The 21,630-nt window shown below is 41.5% G+C and overlaps 2 protein-coding genes across 2 annotated transcripts; one reads left to right on the forward strand and one right to left on the reverse strand.

Annotated features, from left to right (window-relative positions):
• Positions 1–387: 387 nt before the first annotated feature.
• LOC139208100 (Golgi reassembly-stacking protein 2-like) lies at positions 388–7,276 on the forward strand. The gene is made up of 10 exons (XM_070837662.1): positions 388–506; positions 2,707–2,787; positions 2,904–3,107; positions 3,261–3,347; positions 3,734–3,864; positions 4,671–4,806; positions 4,913–5,033; positions 5,140–5,223; positions 5,335–5,451; positions 5,963–7,276. The coding sequence occupies exons 1-10, from the start codon at positions 444–446 to the stop codon at positions 6,187–6,189; spliced, it is 1,251 nt and encodes a 416-aa protein (XP_070693763.1). The 5' UTR covers positions 388–443; the 3' UTR covers positions 6,190–7,276.
• Positions 7,277–7,862: 586 nt separating this feature from the next.
• tlk1a (tousled-like kinase 1a) lies at positions 7,863–21,544 on the reverse strand. The gene is given in 24 exon segments (XM_070837661.1): positions 7,863–8,918; positions 9,043–9,150; positions 9,238–9,349; positions 9,802–9,937; positions 10,117–10,286; positions 10,392–10,481; positions 10,695–10,786; positions 10,890–10,971; positions 11,226–11,323; positions 11,816–11,882; positions 12,107–12,295; positions 12,701–12,837; positions 12,919–13,029; positions 13,258–13,350; positions 13,463–13,549; positions 13,643–13,738; positions 13,944–13,987; positions 14,083–14,158; positions 14,400–14,438; positions 16,928–16,999; positions 17,115–17,236; positions 21,294–21,330; positions 21,332–21,370; positions 21,372–21,544. Coding segments are annotated over 24 exon segments (2,310 nt in total). The 5' UTR covers positions 21,414–21,544; the 3' UTR covers positions 7,863–8,747.
• Between the last annotated feature and the right edge of the window lie 86 nt (positions 21,545–21,630).

Genomic DNA, 21,630 nt, shown 5'->3' on the forward strand with positions numbered 1-21,630 from the left:
AGTGAGTCGGTTTAAGCTGATTAAACATATAGTTCTTTCAGAATGTGCACAATGTGAGCACAACCTGAAATAAATAAGCTTGACTGAAGCCCACAAGTGGGACTATTCTTTCTTAAAATATGTTGTATTGTGGGAATTCTCTTGCAAATGTAGGAAGTGACTGCATACAGTGAACAAGGGGCATGAAAGGCCCCTGAGGGTGATATAAAAGAGATACAAACAGCTCTGCTCCGCATCCCCTTTGCTAATTCATCAACCTGACTGACTGGTTTTAAACCGGGGTTCACTGCAGCAGACACGTGCGCTTGACCTGCTGCCAGAGCGGAAGTGCTGGGAACCCGGAACCGCAGGACACACAGCACTGAGACGGACATGAGCTGGAGCAGAGCCGCCTACTAACTAACACAGCGAACCCACCCTGATAGTCACACATTCAGGGAAACATGGGGGGCTCCCAGAGCGTCGAGATACCCGGTGGAGGGACTGAAGGTTACCACGTCCTCAGGGTAAGAGCAGTGTTTAATGTCCCCGGAGCAGGCTGCCTGTGAGAGAAACCTCCTGCTAGCTGACAGACACAGGACGAGCAGCTGCTAGCTAGCGTTGGACTAACCGAGTATAGCTGCTAAATATGTACAGCTGTATATTCATTGAATTGCTGTTATTTGACAGGGCATCTCGGAGGTTTAGCTAATTTGCCAAGCAGCTAGCCGCTAAGCTATCGTAGCTGTCAGGATGTGTTAACGGGTGCTGTGTTTGCATTGTTGGTGTTAACGCCCCACAAGCCCCCACGTATCACTGAGCCCTGAGCTTTTTCGTTTTGTTTTTTAAATGTATCCCTAAACTGGCCGCAGTTATCATGTCTTATAATGTGTCAGATTTTAAAAGCTGTTTATATTCATATTAACCCGATATAGTTAATCAGCGTTGGAGCCTGCACTGTAGTTAACATGATTTCTTCCGGCGTCAGTGAACGCCTCTTTGGGGGCTTGCATGTTATAACCTAACCATAACCTTAATGTTGCCAGAATAAGTGGTGTGGTTACTGAGCATAATGTATGAAGATGGGCATGCACCTAATGTTACATTCTGTTGTAATATAACTTCTATCTGTTTATAATATGTATTTATGGTGTATAGATTAACATGCAGATTGTTTTCTAAACTAATTGTGTAAAATGGTGAAAAATGCCAAAGCTTAAATATTCAAATGGCTTTTTTTTGACTGATCAAAACTAGTCAAAACTAAATCCAAGATTTAGGACCCGACCCCACAAGAGAAATAGTGTGGAGGGACTTTTATTGTAGAGAACAAATAGTTTTGCACTTAAGTAGTTCTGTATAGTGCAAGCATTACAGTCCCATTCCTTAATATATCCATTATATATCACAGAAGACTAAAAACAGATGTCCTCATTTGAGAGACTGCAACCTGTGCGTTTAAGGCATTTTTTGATCAATCAATTATTAACATATAGGGACCTACTAATCGGGTACAAAATTGGTATCAGCGCCAACACTGACTTTATTCAGGGATCTGGTGTTGGGTGATACAGTGTATTTGTCAATGTGTTTCTAAGATTCTGTGTTTTCAATACACCCACTCAGTCTGTTTTTAGTGCCACAGCATGATCACAGCCTCATGTTACATTAAAGGACTCTGATGAGTCCCATGCAGCAAGGTACACAGATCTTAAATGTAGGATAAAGTGCGGACTAGCACTTGATATTTGCAGATAACCTAAGGAACTGTACTTGATATCATCAGAGAATAATTTGGATAGGTGCATCCCCATTTTATTTATTTGCTTTGATTACATTTGTGGTCTTGGCACACTTAACGCTATCTGCTGAATCTGTAAGTGAGGAAAGTTCAGCTTTTGTTAAACTCTTGTCTGAATGTTAACATTTGCTAAATACCTACACTGTAAATTGTGGCCACCTGAGTCGATCAAGTGTGGCTCATTAAGGACAAATACAGTCAAACGGCATGCCAGAGGGTGGCTCCCAGAACTCAGATAACCAGTTAGGTCAGACTTACTGGCGTGTAATGTCAGACCTATTTCTAAGAGACTGGAGTCGGGTTGCTGGATTCTTACTTTGAGAATAGCTTGTATCCTAAAAAATAATCTTACATTTTAACATTTTAGGTGGTTTTTTATACTGGGGCACCACAATAGCTCACCTGGTAGCTGACACACTGTTTATTAAGGGTAAGTCCTTAATGTGGCCATGAAAGGATGATGATCTTTCTGATATTTGGTCTGAAAAACAATGAAACCTCTTTACCATCTCTGCATGCTTTTACGCATGGAGTTCTTGCCACATGATTGGCTGATTATATATTTGCATTAACAAGCAGGTGGTGTACCTAATAAAGTGGCCACTTACTGTAAATATTAATAATAATAATATTGTACACTGATGTAAAACAATGCTTAACAGAGTCAAGCTTTGCAGATGTTAATTAATAAAATATAATCTGCAATCTGCAGCTAGAGGGGGAGCGCAGACCTTTGCTGAGGTGAAGAGTCCAGTCTTCTATGAAAAGAACTGGCTGAGTTCTTTTTCTGATCATGTCTCACTGGCCTGATCTGATACCTTCTGACGACCAGCTGTAATTATTCGTTCTCTAACTATGTGTCTGAAAACAATTTCACATCAGACCAAGATTTCATTGTCCTATCCTTATGCTGATGTATTTTTCAGGTGCAAGAGAACTCCCCCGGTCACCGGGCAGGACTGGAGCCGTTCTTTGATTTCATCATTTCTATTTGTGACACTCGACTGGTAAGTTTACCTTGATGGCAATAATAAAACTTGCTGTAGCTATGGGACCTGCTTTAGGAAGTCTCATATAGCCTTTGTAGTGTTACAGATGATTTTAACGTTTTGATCTCTGATAGAACAAGGACAATGACACCCTAAAGGAGCTGCTGAAGGTGAATGTGGAGAAGCCCACCAAAATGCTGTTGTACAGCAGCAAGACGCTAGCAGTGAGGGAGACAACCGTCACACCCAGCAACATGTGGGGCGGCCAGGGGCTTCTGGGAGTCAGCATTCGCTTCTGCAGCTTCGATGGAGCCAATGAAAATGTTTGGCATGTCTTGGTGAGTCTGCAGGTCTGACGAGGAAATATCCTGAAAGGTTCTAACAGGCTGGGCAAAACATATTTTATGTGTTTTCTTTAAACATACTACATGTAACTACAAATTGTTATTTTTTTATCACCTAATGTGTTTGTACATGTTGTTTGAGTCCAGGAAGTGGAACCAAACTCTCCTGCAGCCCTGGCTGGTCTGAGGGCTCACACTGACTACATTATAGGAGCCGACACCGTCATGAACGAGGTACTTGCTTTGACTTACAGGTTCTCTGTACAACAGTCAGAACATTAATATAGCATTAAACAATCATTTGCTTTGTAAAGATACAGAGAGAAGAGAGAAAGAAGCCACACTCCCTCTGAGTGGGTTGTAATCGGATGTTCTTCTTTCTTTGTCTTGGTTATTGGGACAGGCGCCCATGCATGTTAGTGTATCAGAGTCCGTGAATCGCTCAGTGAGTGAAACCAAGTTGAAAAACGGGTCAGAGCCGCTGCCCAGCGACAGACTCCGCTAAACTACACACAGTAGCACAAAAGCTAAGAGAGCTCGTCGGTCTGAGTCTGAGATGATGAGATATTATGATAGATGGCAACAGGTTGAGCTGACGTGTATCTCTGCTCTTTCACCAGAGTGAAGATCTCTTCTCCATTGTTGAAACCCATGAAGGGAAGGATTTGAAGTTGTATGTTTACAACACAGACACAGACAACTGCCGCGAGGTGGTCATCACTCCAAACGGTGACTGGGGTGGAGAGGGCAGGTATGACACTCATCAAGGAAGCCATCTACCCAGATTGCACTTTAGTGGCCATTTGAAAGTTAGGAAAATCGGTTAGGAAAATGACGGCACTTATGAAACCCTTTTTTCTGTGCAGTCCTTTGTGCTGGCTCACACACTCGGCTGAAACCACCATGTTCCAGGTGCAAATCTGGCCCTCAACCTTTGCTGCATGACTAACCCACACCTCCTAAACATCCACTTAAAACTAATTTAATTTTAACAATAAATGCATCTTGATTTTAGAGAGGATTATCAGGCGTTGGCTTGTAATGTTTCCACACTTTATGCAGGTAGTCTTCAGGTGTTCAGAAAAGTATGTTTTATATTTTCAATGGAATTGTGATTCTAATAACACATTTAAATAAAACAGACTTATTTACATTCATTTGATACTAAAAAACTTAAGTCATATTTGACAATCTTATTGTCAGTTTTATTTTACTGTATTTTATATTTATACAAGCTTGTTTTATTTTTCCAGTTCAGGGCAATATCTGTAGTGTTTCAGCTTTAAACCCCCATGATTTTCTGCATAAATGTTGATTGGAAACATAAAATAAAATATGGTTGTATTTAGCCATCTGTTGACAGCAACAATTGCATTTTGTGGTCACAGTCACTGAGTAGACATGTTTTTAAATTCTAGCATGCTGCCACAGGTTAGCTATTGACTTTTTTTTCCCATTTACATTCTATAGAGTGTGGTGATTTCACATGATCTTTAAGTCTGCTGTGAAATGTTTGGACTCTTTCCCCTCAGTGTTGCTGTAATTCTGTCTCTCCAGTCTAGGTTGTGGGATCGGCTATGGCTACCTGCACAGGATACCCACGCTGCCATTTTCAGAGGGCAAGAAGATCAGCTTCCCTGCGCACAGTCTCAGTGAACCAGCTCCTCCAGCTCCTAAAGACGGCTTCACAGAGGTAGCTCAACATCAAAAACAAAGAAATAGTTGCATCCAGATACAAACGTTATTTTGACTCCAGATCTTGTGAACATTTATTGAGATGAGCTAACTTCTGTCTCCAGGTCCATCTCTCTGCTGTCATTCCAACCGTTCCAGTTGCTGCGTCGTCTTCTACGACGACTGGATTAGAGCAGTCTCTCGCCGGCTCTAACCCGACTACTGTCGTTAGCCTTCCACAGACAGGTAAGCTTTTATAAATGTCCTGTTTGAATGATGTGAAGGCAGCAGCACAAGCCAGGAGACACCTAAATACCTCTATTAATTGGTGTTGTGTTAAAAATTTCTTCAGGAGCTCCTACTATCCCACTGTCCAGCCCCGTCCCCTCCTCACAAAGCATCCCCCTGTCCGTCAGTCCTCCTGTTACACTACCAGGTTAGTAGAAAATATTTTGGGAGGTTAGTGTAGCTCCCAAAGTCTACAAAGCCAAATGACATCAGTCTGCCAACCTTGCACTGTCTAATATCTTCAATACTTGTTGCACAGGTTTAATGCCCTTACCTGGAGGTCTTCCACCCTTCCCCAATTTACTAAATCTGAATATCACATTGCCAGACGTGGGCCAAGTGTTACCACCTGGAGTTGGTGGATTACAGCACACAGGTATTGTTTTCTTCTCTGGAGTGTGGCTGGGTTAATAGTAATAATATACTATATACTAGTGTAGTAAGTGTTCCATGTGTAGCCAAAGCATGATATGGCTCATTGCTCTGTGCCATAGACCTCCATCGTTAAAAACTCAATCATCCTGCTGCAATGAATACTCACAATGAATACTCTAAAATCAGATTATCTTCAAATCCATCCTAAAAAAATGTGTATAATCAAATGTATAACTAAGGCATTGCATTCTCAGATGTCAGTGAGTTCATTCAATTCTTTACATTTGCAGCACTTAACATCGCAGGTATATCTTCTAGGAAAATCATGGGATGCACAGCAGTGGATGTGCATTAATGAGCTATTCATTACAATATAACTAGGTAGTTGGTCACCACATCTAAACAAAGGTCTAAAATGTTACCAGGTTGAAATGTGTTATTCTACTGTAGCTAATGAGTGACTTAAGGTTTGTATGCAGTTGTAGGTAACGGGTTTTGTTTGTGCCCCTCAGGTCTTCCACCTCTCACCCTGCCAGGTGTGGTCCCCGGTGTCACTCTGGCGCCGTCTGACTTTATTCTTCCCCCGATCGCTGCTAATGAAGCTGCTGCTGTTACACAGGAGGCCACATCTCCCTCCTCCACTATCCAAATGAACAGTTCACTGACCAACGCCCCCGTCCCACCATCAGCGGCCACCTGTGAATCAATAAATATCACAATGACTGCAGACTCATCTTAGCAGAGAGCACCGTTTAAGGCTGGCTCTTCAGTGTTGACAAATTGCTCCCACATACAGTTAAGATTGTTGTACGGTTCTCAAGGACATTGAAATTACTGCTGGTCTTCAAACGTGCACCAAAACCCAGGTTTTCCAGTGAATGTGTCCAGCAGCAGCAGTCCTGCATCCTGAGAGCAGTTCGTTGGCATTAAAAAGGAAAAAAAAAAAAAAAAAAAATCACAAGAATCTTAAAACCTTTTAGTTGAGTCTAAATATACACTGTCGCAGAGCAACTTTTTAAAACAATTCACAACTCATTTACAGTGATAGGTGTTAACACAAAACTGTGGGCTTTTGGAACTTAGTTAAAAAACATAAGTGTAAATTACGTTTGGAACAGGTTACTTTTAAGTGTGAAACTACTACGGTGGGATTTTTTTTTTTAACTACATAAGCGTTCCCCCTGATCCAGTAGCTGTACTGTGACTGCTGTTTACTGTGCCTGTTAACATTAGCCAAGAAAGGATTGTTAAGCCACGGTGCTTATAGCAGATGTGACTGATGTTGCATTACAGCACAAGAGTTAATTCAGTAGTGTGAATACAACTCAGCCAGCACAGCCATGCATGGTCAAACCTATGTGTCACACACACACACATAACAACCAAAGCACAGCGACAGCACCGGCCAAAGCTGTCATAATCACAGCTGGTCCATCTTAATCAGCCTTGCAGCAGTCAATGAGACAGTTATGGGTTCACTAGTTAGCTATCCAGGTGCAGTGATACAGACCATTCATGCTGTCATCACAACCATCAGCACTCTGCTACCAAGTACTTAATAGTACATCGTCCTGCAGCTCAGCCTCTCTATGGATCAGAGGGAACGCAAAAGGATTTTAGAGTAAGAAAATCCCACCACAACCATTAAGGGGCTCAGTAAACTACTGAAGGTCTTCAGGTGAAGGGGCAGTAAACTACTGTGGATTTTCTTTTAGAAAGGCAGGTTTGCTAGATGCAGCACTGTAGTCAATTTATGAAAAGGTTTTGTACAAAATAATATTTAAGTGAGATATCGTTGCCTTGATTAAACTAATGTATTTTCTCTATCTCTGCATCTGTTTTCTTATTTCAATGCTCATCTCTTCTGTGGTTCATGTTTTGAGCATCCTTGTTAAACCCTGTGACAGCACAGTACCAAACAAAGCCACAGAGTGTCACTATAATCTAAAAAATTGATGCTGGCCAATTCAAAGGGCATTTCAGGTGATAAGTATAGGTGTTAACTTTAGAACGATCATCCATCCATTTTCTATACCGCTTATCCGCCAGGGTCGCAGGGGGAGCTGGAGCCTATCCCAGCTGACTTCAGGCGAGAGGCAGGGTACACCCTGGACTGGTCGCCAGCCAATCGCAGGGCCCCATACAGAGACAGACAACCACTCACTCTCACACTTGCGGGCAATTACCAATTGCGTTACAGAGTTACCAATTAACCTAATGTAATCTTTGGATTGTGGAGAGAACCCACGCTAGCATGGGGAGAACATGCAAACACAGAAACACCCCGGGTTCAAACCGGGATTCGAACCCGGAACCTTCTTGCTGTGAGGCAACAGTGCTAACCACAGCACCACCATGCTGCCCTTTAAAACGATCAGGCCGACATAATCTTCGGTACCATTCACTGGGAGGGAAAAACGTTTCCTGGCATTTATTGTTCACTCTTAGCAGAACTGTACAATTTGTACCCGAAGTGGAACATACAGCCCTTGAAAAAGTAAGAGCAACCAAGCAGCAAAATGAAACACTCCAGGAAAATAGCTTTACATGGGGAAATTTTAACTCTTTGTACACATTACTGCTGCAGTTCAAAATTTGAAAATTCACCTGTACAGCATATACAGTTTCCAATTTCTGTTAATTAATAGTCCTGCATAGGATTTTATACATTGTCATTTTTCTACATTTGGTTACTTTGTGCATTAAATGCAAGTACGTTGCCCCAACCTACACGTCACTAGATTTCACTTGTATGCTACACATTACATTCTCATTGCTAAGTAACGCAAATTAAAGCCTAACACTTGTGAAAAACAAAACATTTAGCCGAATCAATAGTGAAATCTTCGTAGTTCTATATAATGACTGTCCTCTCCTCACAGTAAATTAACTTCTAGCAGCTGAATCATTTGCACCCTGGCAAGACCATGTTATTTAATCTAAATCGCGGGCTGCCAAGTCTCCCTTCGGCCCATTAAGGCTTTATCCATCTGCAACATCTGAACAGAGTGTCCAGTCACATTTTCTTCAAGGTACGTCGTCAGTTTCAGTGCTTTTGTTGGACCCTCAAAAGATCCTTTCATCCATGTCCTTTTAAAACATCCCTTCACTGTCCCTCCATTGATCAAGCCCTGGTAAACAAGTAGAAGCCTGGCACAGGTCAGAGGAGGCCAGGTGAGATCTCCCCACCGATGTCCTGCTCCTCCTGTCGCTGGCTGTTCCTTCTCCCACGAGCCCAAAGCTCTGCATGTGGGGAGCAACTTGGTCAGTTTGCCTTTTTACCACAGTACAAGGCTCTCAGTATGAGATGATACTGGAGGAGGCAAGTCCCGAGCCAGCGGCGCTCATCTGCAGATTTCCAGAGGAGCTTGACCTCCGCATGTGAGGGAGCAGGTAGGGGTCGCTGCCCATTTGGTGAACGTCGATCCGGTCCTCCTTCCTGTAAGCCAGGCACCGCCTTATGAAGGCCTGGTGGACAGAGGAATAGTATCAGAAATTTGTAGGCCAATCAGCGATGCCATGGTGTTTTAAAATCATTTCTCTTTATATTTATTTTAAAATGACAATTCTTTTTGCCCTCAGGTTCACTTACTTTTGCTTCATTGCTGGACACAGGTTTGACAGGGAACTGGACATCGGTGGCTTTCAGTATGGTGTTTTCCTGCAGGATGTCCTGTTGTGACTGATTGTGGCCAAAAGGCTGGGAGGGGAAAAGGCAGCAAAGAGCTTAATAACCACACAAACTACATAGTCATTCAGGGGTAGAATATGTATAGCCCCTCCTTACCTTCCTTCCATACAGACACTGAAAAAAGATGACGCCCACGGACCACACGTCCACCTTATTGGAGATCTTTGGAGGTTCTTTACCAACCACAAAACATTCAGGGGGCAAGTACCTGGACAGAATAATAATCCAAGGAGTTATTTATGTGTTTGTACTAGCTGCCTGTTACACACTGCTATGCACAGTTGTGGAAAGTAACCTAGCGAATTCACCTCATTCACCTGAAAATTTCTTTTTATGCCACTTTGTACTTTTTACTCCACTACATTTATTGAACAAATGTTCGTTACTTTTTAAATTGAGATTTTAAATATTCAGCATATGATTAGTTTATATACCACTACCACACAGTACTATTTACATGTCAATAATGCAGATAAGGACCGTTTTGTATTAAATCTTCCTTTACCACTGATACTTGATAACATTTCTGCATTTTACTTATAATGGAGTGTTTTTATTGTGTGGTATTGCGACTTTTACTAAGTAAATGACCACTGTCCATGTTCTTTTAGTGATCATGATATTTGCAAATCACACATACACATATACATTTCCTCTCACCAATAGGTCCCAGCACCCTGCGATGTCAGGTCCATCCCATCTACGCCATAGTTGTCGTCATCCATGATTTTGGACAAACCGAAGTCTGTGATCTTGATTTCCCCACAGGCCGTGCCATCCACCAATAAGATGTTGCCTTGAAATCAAAGTGAAATAAGTCAGCACTGGAGAAGAAATGACATACCATCACTTGGATGACTGTCAGCCCAGGAGACAACGGACACTCAGTTTGGCAAGATGGGATTTAATGTAGAATAATTTTTCTTGAATTGCTGAGAGGAGAGAGTCATCAGTTGTCCTGAAGTGCGGGTTTACCTGGTTTAAGGTCGTAATGGATGATGGGGGGTTTGATTTCGTTCAGGTATTTAAGTGCGTTCACAATCTGCATGACTATGGACCGAGCCTCCTTCTCAGACATTAGCTTATGTTGTTTCAAGTAAAAATCCAAGTCGTTGCCTTCGCAGTACTCCATGACAGTGCAAAACCTGTGGAATGGAAAGAGACGCACGGAGAATAATAGTGCACATCAGACAGAGAACAAATGAAGAGAGCTGGAAATGCAGGAACAGGAATTCATCAGGTGCACTAACGTGTCTGTGTCCAGTGAGAAATAATCGTAAAGTTTCACGATTCTGGGGTGGTCCAGCTCCTTGTGTATTCTGTACTCTCGACATGCGTGCCTGTGGAGAGGAAGGCGATTATGCTTCTATTAGCAACCAAAGCATGAAGGGGCCGGTGCTGTATTCTGCACTGACAGCCCGGCATTGTGGCTTATGGAGAGGAATAACAATACAGTGAAACAAAACAGCTCGCCTGTTTACTTCACAACATTTGAAACACTGCTTTAGTATACTGCAGATGAGGTTACATATTTCCACATGCGTCAAACGTACTTGTGATAGTTCTCCTTTTTCTCTTCTCTCCAGTTTTTGTTAAGTTGGTGGATTTTCACAGCAGCATATCGTTGCTCAATCAAGTCAAAAGCCTGCACGTAAGCACACGTAAGCACAAAAAGTTGGCTTGTACTTGAAAGGCAACACTCATAATTTTATTTTTGACACCTATGACATCAACATTTGATGACTTACCTTGTAAACTTCACTAAAGCCCCCTCTTCCCAGAAGGTGTAGGAGCAGATATCGTTCATTCAACGTTGGGTGATCTTTAAATCTTTGGATGGGGAAAAAACAAAAACACAGAAAACAATCAGAATTACAAATATGGACCTAAATGTCAATAACAAACCCTTTAGCATTAGCTTTGCTGTACCAATACGTGACCAATGTGGAAAAAGCCAACAAAGCACTTCACTTCCACTTGGCAGTTACTTAGTTTCACCAGCATGGATGAGGATACTGGCCTTGTGTGTAAATCGTGTCCCAATGTCAAAGCAGTACCTGTCAAAGAAAAGGATTCAGACTCACTGTGAGCTGTCTTCGTTATTTATTCTCTTCAGCTCCCGAATGTGAAGGTTGCGCACTCTCTCCAGACGCTCCAGCTCCGCCTGGATCTCAGCTTCTTCCTATAAATGATTCAAGCACACAAAGGCACAGAAGGAACTTCAGAGCTCTGACTACAAGGAGAGGAGCTCATCAAAACCCACTTGTACACAGCTGACTAGTTCTGTATTAAATATTAACAGTTGACTTGGTGCAGAGTCTGTCAGGGGCTGCCTGTGATGCTTATTCATCGGGAAAACAATGAATACATCGGCATACTACCGGCGCACTCCATCCTTAGGGTGATGCACACAAAAGGAACAGTGATTCAGCTCAGGAAACAGGAGAATCATGCTGAATGTGTTCAATTATCCCCATGTAGAAGACAGATTTGCTACATTTAATAATTTACTGACTCCACTTAGGTTTTAACATCTCAATTGTGTAACAACAGTCTTTATTGCTCTAGATACTGAGTCCTGGATAGGGTCCGCAGTACGACATGTTCTACTCCAGACAAACAAAAAAAAAAAGTTCAAATAAATCATTATTGCAGGCTCAGCATGGGGGCAAACCTTCTTGAGATGTCCAAGTCGCAGTTTGAAGATCTCTTCCTGTTCATGGTACTCTGCTAGGGTCAGCCTTTCCAGGAGGAGAGACACAAAAAAATAAAAAATTTGTCAACAGGATCTCCATGGTTAATACACTCAGTTATTCACTAACTGCAAACCAATCCTGTTGAAGTTGCTTTACAACAGCCAACTATGCAAAAGAATAAAACCAAAACCACACTGAATTTTTCACACCGTCTTGGCCTGGGGAATGGCTGTGCTGGTATCTGCGATTTACACAAGGCCTGAACTTACAGCTGAGGTAGGCTGGGTTTTAGAAAGGGATCACTTTCTGCTCCGTTCACTGCCTTGGTTTTGCGTTGCTTTGGCTCCGAGTTTGTGGTTGGGGCTTGGGAGTTGCTGGAGGATGGAGGCTTCCTCTTGGCTAGAAGTTTTCTCTGCCTCTCAATGTCCTCTCTCTGTTGGTTTATCGACTCTTGCTGTCTGCAGATGGAAAGTAGACTTTTTGTTAGAAGATAGTGACACCACGATTGGGAAATAGCAAAAGCTGTAACATTACTCTTGGAGCCGTGCATGAAACATAAATTTCCAAGTTGTATCTGATTCACTGGTTTGGGCCGATGCTTAGAATATTCAGCATTTGTGAGATTGCGGTATCTAACTTGATCATCGTCTGTAATGTGAACGCAACACATTTCAACACAGGCAAAAATATAAAGTGCCTGTCCTAATCATGGCTTGGTCATAAAATCAGCATATCTGTTGACTCACATTAAGGTTACAGCATTTTTAGACATACATTTTTTTAATGAATAATTAATAAGTAAAACAAGAAGAAAAAAAGAACAGTTCGATTAATAAGAGACAATCTCACTAAAAGCTTCTTACTTCACAAGATTCTGGAAGGCATAGCCGTCAGTCCACTGTTCTGTGAACGAGGCTCCATGTCTCACTGTTGTGAAATGGCCTAAACGAAGTCTATCCTGCATGCTCTTCTCCCGACAGGCCTGCTTCTCCTGGGTGCTCTGAACAACACAAAATACAGGTTTGCAGAAGCACAAACATTGTGTTCTTAAGCGGATCAGAAAACAAAAAAAAACACTTACCTTTTCTATAAGCAACTTCTTGCTCATGGTGATGCATTTATTCAAGCGTTCCTTGTACTTTTCAAGTAATTTTTGTTGTTCATCTATCTGTCTCCTGAGATCACAGTTTGCCTATAAAGCAGAGAAAAAAAATTAACAGCTGCACAAATTATATTATTCTCCCAATCTAGCAATGATTTAAAATCTTAAGAATGCTGTTTATAATGTTGATAGCCAATTCATATTAGTCAGTTCCATTATCAAACATTAATTTGGCGAATATTGTCCAATTAGTGTCTCACTAAAGTTTGTCACAGCCCAGTCAAGTTACTCTCCAAGGTAATAACGTTTTCTGCTTACCCTTAGCAAATCATCTATTCTCCCCTCCTTTTTCTCAAGGTCTAGATTCTTAGTGCTTTCAAGGGCGGCCAATTTCAACACTGTAAGGTCAGTCTAGAGTGGAAAACAACAAAAGAAGTGGTTTAAAGACTTCAACCAACAACAATCTCAAGCACATCTAAGAGTGATTACAGTAATGCCCAAACTATCCGGTCACCCCCCTCACCTGAACAAATTTGACTGCGAGTTGCTTTGGATGAGTCATGTGGTCCCCAAAAGACAGACTAGTTGGAGATGAGCTATTTTGTCTAGCCTGCAACAGAAGAACGAGCACTTTTTATGGCAGGGAAACACCAAATGGAGCAGCTAAGGAGATTTTGAATACAAGTGTTTTTGCGTAACTTACAGCTGTGCCCTGAGCGGAGTGGGAATGTGAGTTCTGGGGCGAACGAATCACTGGTGGGAGACCTCTCACAGGACTGGACCCATTTCCTCCCTGGAACTAAAAGGTTAAGAGAGGAAAAGTGACCTGACTGCATCACATTTTATAACAGCACACCAGTGGCTCCCTTTCTGTCACAGTGGTGTTATTTTAGAAACAGGGAATGGATTGTGCCTCTGAGGTTTGAAGACTGATACAGCACACATTATTCCCTCAACACTTCCTTTCAATATATAAAACATCTGACACCAAACTGAGCACTTACGTCAAAATAATCACTTATTTTGGGTCCTCGCACAATTGATTTCCCTGTGAAGGGAAAAGACTTGTTTTATTTAAAATATTTCAAAGAGACATTGCAAGAAAGAGCTGAAATATAAACAGTTTAACACAAAGACACGCACCTTGGCTGCTCTCTGACTGGATCTCAGGTTTCCTTTTTCTGCCTCTGGTTGTTTCCGACTGTTTCTTCTCCGGGGTCTGAAAGAGACATTTTATTGTTTTACTAACCAATTACTACATAAAAAGTTGTCTTTTTGTTTAGTTTCTTCAGGCTTCATAACACTTGTATTTTCAGTAATAATTGGTTCTTAGTTGTCTATTGATAAAGTACTAGTTTTGTTCTAATATATTCATTCTTTATTCATACATTTTTGGTTATTACTTAAACTAAAGGGATCAATGCATGACTATTAATTTGAAGACTTCCTCATATACCTACCGAATAAGCAGGAGAACTGCCTCTTTTCACATCTGACCCCTATTAAGTGAGAAAGACAGGAATTTAGGCAAACATCCTAAAAATACTAAAATAAGGCAGCAACATCTCAGTGAAGCAGATCCTGTTTACAAGATAGTAAAATAGCTTTTGCTACATCAGCACTTCAATACAAACAGACTCCTGTTAAAAAAGATGAATTCTTAAAAAGGATGAGCATGAAATAGGCGGTAACCAACAGCAAATTTGGTCACAATCCTAAATTGTCCTCATAACCTTAATTTATCACAACAACTATTTCACTCACAACTTTGTTCAGTCAAGACATTTGTCTACAGATGCTGGTCTGATCCCAGCTACCGCGTGTTCACCAGAGGAAACAATGTCATAAAGGGAGTGTTGAGCAACTGCAGTTTCTAGTTTTTGTATAAATGGCCTGTGTGAGGATTGATTCAACTGGTCAAGATGTTGGATTAAATTAGAATTATCGCCTTGAGGTTTTATTCTTCCGCCAAGCAGTCAAGTTGAGTTTATATCAATGTTTGTCCAGAGAGTATCGTGGTATGGTGCAACAATGTCAGCAGAAGTAATGAGGTGGTGGTGGACTACCAGGTCATCATCCAGGCAGAGGAAGTGAAGAGTTGGACTAATACAAGTACTTTGGAGTCCAAATCAATAAAAAAACTGGGCTGGACTCACAACTCCGAAGCCCTCTTCAGAAAGGGACTGAGCAGACTGTTCTCCCTGAGGAGACTCAGGGAAATTTTGCAGGATCCTTTTGCACACACTGAAGGATCTATCAGTCTGAAGCAGCCAGTGCTGTATTCAAACCTTAATGCCAGCACCCCAGCAAGCACCACGCTGAAGGTCAGTAGCCTCAACAAGCTGTTAAGGATGGCCAGCTAGCTGATTAGATTTGAACTGGACAGTGTGGAGGAAGTGGCGGCGAGGACGTGGGACAAAAAAAATAAAAAAATCAAAGCCATCTTGGATAGCTCTTCTCACCCTCTCTACGAGCTGTAGAGGATGGGCAGCTCATTCAGCCACCAGGTGATCTCATCCAGGTGTAAAACAGGGTCCTTCAGGCGCTGATTTGTGCCCAGTGCCATCAGACTGTACAACTGACTATGAGACCATGCTACTACAAAAATATGTTACTTCAGACTTGGAGGGCATTCAGATGAACAATAGCAGTACTGCAAAGCAAGACAAGGGGCTGCAGTGGTGTGGGTGTGCCACTACGCCGCTACAGCGTACTGAAAATATGAACATGGAAATCCAGTTTGAAGGCTTATTAAATACCAGGACACAGCGTGGTGGTTGTTGTGCCATGCTGTGCCGATGCAGCGGTCTCACTGAAACTATCCAATGGGGAGATTTAGGTTTGTTAAATTCACAGATGGAGAGTCCCAGAGTTACAGAGCCAAATGCCCAAGCAGTTGGATAAGGAACTCTATTAAATATTTGGCATAGTGTCTGGATGATGGCGTTCATGATATCCATTAGGCACTTTAGCTCAAATGCACTAACCCAAAAAAAAAAGAACCCAAAAAAGCAAGAGCACTTTAGTAAAAGGGTGGCCATTTTAAAAACAGTGGCTCTCAGAACCCCACTTCAAATAGGAACTGGTTTGCATAAACCATTTAAACAACCAGAACAAATGACTATTTACACAGGGCCTGTTTCATGGCCAAAATAGAAAAAAAAATACCATTCTGTTATTATTGTAATACAAAAAGGGTCATCATCAGAGTAAGCATATGTTGAATATTTTAAGTATGGTACCATTATTGAGCAACCATACAGCATATACAACACAGTCCCACTGTGATATTTTATAAAACACACATGCTAGTTTATTTTCTCACTCATGAAAACTCTGATCTGGTCGGTCACTGTCACTCATTAACTGGGCTTGACTCTATAGCAATAAGCATGTAATGATGGGTTAAGACTACACAATGTCAATCCAATAACAGGCCTGAAACAAACGTGGGGCACAAGAAACTAGTCGTCAGGCACCACAATTGATTATTTTATCTTGTGCAATGCATCATAGCAGACAACAACCGAGGCCAAAGACTACCGCGTCAGAATTTCTTTTGCCTTCTCTCACAGTGATAAATTCCATGACGTGTTCTGTAATGTAGACCAATAGGCGCACCGAGTACTCCTCCCTGCATAACTAAACATGTAGAAGTGAGAGGAGGAATGATGCTGTTGGCAATGTTACATGTAAATGTGAAACCGATGAAAGATCAGTCATTTTTTTCTCTTTTGGTTTTAGTCAGTGTTATACATGGTATTTGGACGCCATTATTTGTTTATATTCTACCTCCGGGAAGTTGGTCCCTTGTGCCTCCTTCCTGATGACATCATGCAGGTTATGAAAGATGTCACGTGATGACTGGTTGAGTTTAATGTCTGTCATGCATCTTTGGCAAGTCACGGTAAGTTCACTGTAGCCATTTTAAACAAAAAGATCATATAGTCTGAACCCAGGCTATGAGTGCATGAATATGTTAGTGTACCTCTGACTCCTTGTCGCTTGAGGATCCCAGGCTTCCAAAACTATGATTTGAACATTCATTATTGGTCAAGCCCTGGAAAAAAAAAAAAAAAAAAAAAAAGATTATTTTAGGGTAAGACTTAGCATGGTAAATAAAAACATTACGTTCGCCAATTATTATGTACAAACACTGCTAAATATTCACTCACTTTTGTTCCCCCACTTGTGCTGCCTGTGCTGCCCCCTGTGCTGCCGCTGACCCCGCCCATAAAGCGTGCTTCCAGCAGCTCCTGTCTCCGGGGGTCCAGGCTGTGCAGCTCCTCCATGGTGCCTGGGAAGATTAGCAACAATTCACGGTGTGTCTCAGTTATTCGAGGATCAGCTTAATTAATAGCTTCAAATTAATAACACAGTGGCGATGAGCTTGAGAGCAGAGTTTTGATATATGTATGTGTATTTATGTAAACACACCTATACTCTGTGTGCTGGCAGGTGTTTCTATTACTTTGTCTACCCCATTTAAATAACTGATGGTAGGCTGAGTAACAAAAGCACCTCTCTGTATAATACATTTCAATAGCACCATTAGCTACATCCTCCAAAATGCCCATACAGTTGAATCTACTCCTTGTTTCAACAAAAGCCGAACATCATAACCTTCATGAAGGGAGGGTTTAATTAATGGCTGTTGTATTAAACTTCAGTTTTAGCTAGGTGTACCTAATAAACTGAAAAGTGTGTGTGTGTACACACATACATATATACACATACATACACACACACTGTATATGTGTGTGTATATATAATATGTATACACACACACACACACACACACACACAATAATACTTTAGTCTAGACCAGAATATAGGCCAAGACCAAATTTATGCCCATTCCCAAGTGGCATATCCAATACAGGGTTCACTCTACATTTGTGTAGCACTGAGGAGATAAGCAAGATTTTCCTCCTGTTACCACAACCAGATCGACTAGCAGCAGCTATTCTGTGCCACAAACACTATTATCCTGAGAGTCCAGGAGCAATGTTTCACTGCTAGGCACTGATGGATACGGTGCTGCTGTGGGACTGTTATGTGAGCTCCCTGGGCTTCCGTGTTGCTGCAGACTCAGAGGGGTCTGCTCACTAAACCTGTGCTTTAACAAGACGACCATTTTGAATCTACAAAAATGAATCAATTTAAGTGGAGGAGAACATAACGCATTGAGAAATTCTTCTTAATAATGAGTACTAAAATCACAGCAGCTAAGGATAAAGCCGACTTATGGTCAAACAGTCAGATGACGAATGTGCACGAAATATAGCCATCAAAGCCACACACCAATCAACTATGGCAGCAGCATATGTCTTCACCTCCAAAAACTAAGTGCAACACACTTAATGAATGAGAAATGCATATGGACTGGAGAAAGCTAAATACTTCAGCTACTTGCCATCATGCATTTAAGCAGCAATCCAGGGAACTGACTTTTAAATAGAGGAAAACAATACCAGTAATCAGAATGTGTATGCAGGATGTTTGTTATCTAAAGACTTAACGAAAGTACTCAATAAATATAAGTTTAGAGAAGTCAAATACTACTTGTTCATAATGTCAGCTTCCTTGTTGAGATATGCAAATAAATAAAACCACACGCTCATACAGTTTCATGCCATTAAATTAAATTGCCACCACTCAGTCAATGTCAGTCACAAAACCAGCTGCAAAATATATTTTTGTGCAAAAAGAGTTTCAAAAAAATATATTACTAAGCTCTCACACACTGTAATTGTGTGTGTAAATGTGTGGATAACTCGTGTTTTGATCACCTGTGTGCTAACGAACAACTCAACAAACACAGGCTTATATCCGTCTCCAGCTAACAAGCCATGAAACTGTTTCCAGGTATCAACCACACACGAGAACCGAGAAAAGCATCAATCACACTTTTTAACAACCATCACGGTGATAGCTTTGGACCCACTTTAGATTAAGTTTAGGATTTTGTGTGTTTGACTAACCTGTCGGTTGTTTATACTCCGAGTTAACGTCAGCAGTGCTATATGGGATGAACACTGCTGGCAAATTGAAAAATAGGCTTGTGATAAATGCAGTTTTCTGAAAACACTTGTTGCTACAGTCATGATTACCGATGACGCTCTGAACATCATACAAAGTCAGCAACACAGCAGCAATGAAATGTGGGCCACATTCAGCTTCTTTTTTTTTTTATGACTGAAATCTCATGATCAGTTGCATATAATTGTCTAAAAATAAGAACCATCTATCATATCATCTATCTGCATACAAGTTCTAACTTGATTTAAGAAGTTATAACATTTGCCTGGATCGAGATGAATTTGTTGGACTGTCAACCTAAATTGTTCATTACAAGTTTGACAATGTAAACTAACTCTTCTTCCTGATTACACCTAAAAGCCACTTTAACAGTCAGTGCCCTCCCATGCTCTGAGCCAAACAAAAATGTTAATAGGACAAATCTTGTTAAGAAAAAAAATCAAGGCAATAGGTCAATTTCCTCTTCCTACAACATCCAAGAGATCTAAGAGGCAACAAAGTAGGCTTGTCACATTTCCCATGATGGGGCTGTGGCTTCTAATCTAGTTTGTCTCTTTTGTTAAAGAAGTCCTTTATCGTATTCATAGGCTGCCTGTGCTGCATGGAGCATCAATATTTGGCAACAAGTATCCTGTATAAAGCAATACTAAACGTTTAGCCCTGTAATCACCAAGACAAGCAGGAACACGTTTTTCTCACTACATTTCCAAACTAGTCAAATGAATGACACAATTTTCACCTTTCACCTCACTACACAAGCACAACTTCTGTAATGAATAAATGACTGGTATGTTCAGCATTTGCTGCACTGAAATTTGCACTAGAAGCAGCTGTCACAGGCGTTGAATCGACCCTGTAAAAACTCTAGGATTTCGCCTGTAAAAACCATAATGTTTATATGACGCTGTAGCTGCAATTCAGAACAATAACAGGCTTGCTGAGATGGATCCACATTAACCATATTTCACATCATAAATATACACCAGCTGTGTGAGTGGTGTTTCTCAAGGATTTCCCTTTGTTTCATGAAGGTCAGAGTGCACTATTATCTATATCCAAGCCCCTGCAGGAGCACGAGGTTGAACCCTTACAGCTCGTACTGTGGATGTCATTTTAACTCTATGCTGCTCACCAGAGTGACCACCTGTTTATGGCACAGTCTGGGAAAGTCTTAAAAACCTCTGGGTGGAAATACTTCCATCTAGGTTTGATCACTGGCAATTTAAGATGAAAAAAAAAAACCACAGCAAACACATCAATAGTCACCAAACTTTCAATATTTATAAGTGTTACACTGATGTAGGCAGCCATCACCGAATATTGTGATTGAAAATGCAGCACTGACAACACAAAGAAATTGAGAAGCTACCTCAACATCCAAACCTAAGTAAAAGTACTCAATCATTATAGTATCCCGTGGAAAAGACAGAGGGTGCAAGGAGCTGCAACTAACACAAGTAACAACTCCATGGGGCAACCAAAAATTACTATACAGGCATCATTTAAATGATTGTGTGGGGGGTTAGCATGCTGCAAACCCCAAAGCAGCCTGTGCCTTCATTTTTATCTAGCATTACATGACCACTTAGCTAGCTCTTTACTTCAAGTTAGTAATACTAAAAAGGTCAAACAAGGCTACCTACCATCCCATGCAGCAGCATCTACAGAAAAGGGCCATCTTTAAGACCATAACCACACTTAATGTTGTACACATACATCATGTTTAAGGCCGGTATAAGACCCATCTGCACCGTTAACATGATAATTAACGTCAGTCACACACATATTGTTAACATTGTTGGTGGAGAAACACCAGTGAACACACAAAGGATTGCTAACAGTGCGATACACACTTAACCTATGCACAGCTTACCAATCCAGTGATATAACGTTAACCATCAGCACTAAAAAAAATAAAAGCCTGATTTCTCTACTTGCATCCACTGATCCATTTTACAGCCATCTGTAACTTGACTAGTGTTTGCTCTTATAACGGCAGCATGCAAACACACGGATGCGCCGACTACAGCGGTAACCTATGTGCTCTGGTATGGAGGTTTATCGCCATTATGCACGTATTTGTCTTTAGGTTAGTGCCCTGGCCTGAGCACAGACACGGTCCTGTGTCTTCACTGCTACTAGCTAGCTCAACTGACTTTGGAGCTGACGCGTTTCTGTAACGTTAGCTAGCGAGCAGGTTTCGCCACCAAGATTTGCTCGGTCGTTTTAACAAAATGTCCTTTCGTTTTAAGCGAAATGACCTAAACGAGCAGGCAGGAGAGACATAAACGTCTTAAAACGTTTCACGATACCTTCCTGGGCCTTCACCACAGCCGTGGTTTGCTGCTGAAAACACAGTCCGTGTTGGGGACGTGGAGAGCTGGGACCAAAGATGGCGTCCCCTCCAAACTTCCACTACTTTGGACACTCATCAAGCTACTTTTCGTGTGTTGGCACCGCAGCGCACATCGTTAATTTCCCACACAGGCTGCGGTATAATTTGACAGGCATGCCTCGGTTGTTTTAGCAGCGACTCGGTGACCGCCAGAGAGAGAAAATGTGTGATTATTGTGTGGTTTTAGGGCACAAACCTCTTCACACCTCAGCAGAGCGTCCTGGCTCCGGGGCCACCTCTCCGTCTTCAAGTGG

This window comes from Pempheris klunzingeri, chromosome 10 (genome assembly GCF_042242105.1).
Source record: "Pempheris klunzingeri isolate RE-2024b chromosome 10, fPemKlu1.hap1, whole genome shotgun sequence".
Classification (NCBI taxonomy): domain Eukaryota; kingdom Metazoa; phylum Chordata; class Actinopteri; order Acropomatiformes; family Pempheridae; genus Pempheris; species Pempheris klunzingeri.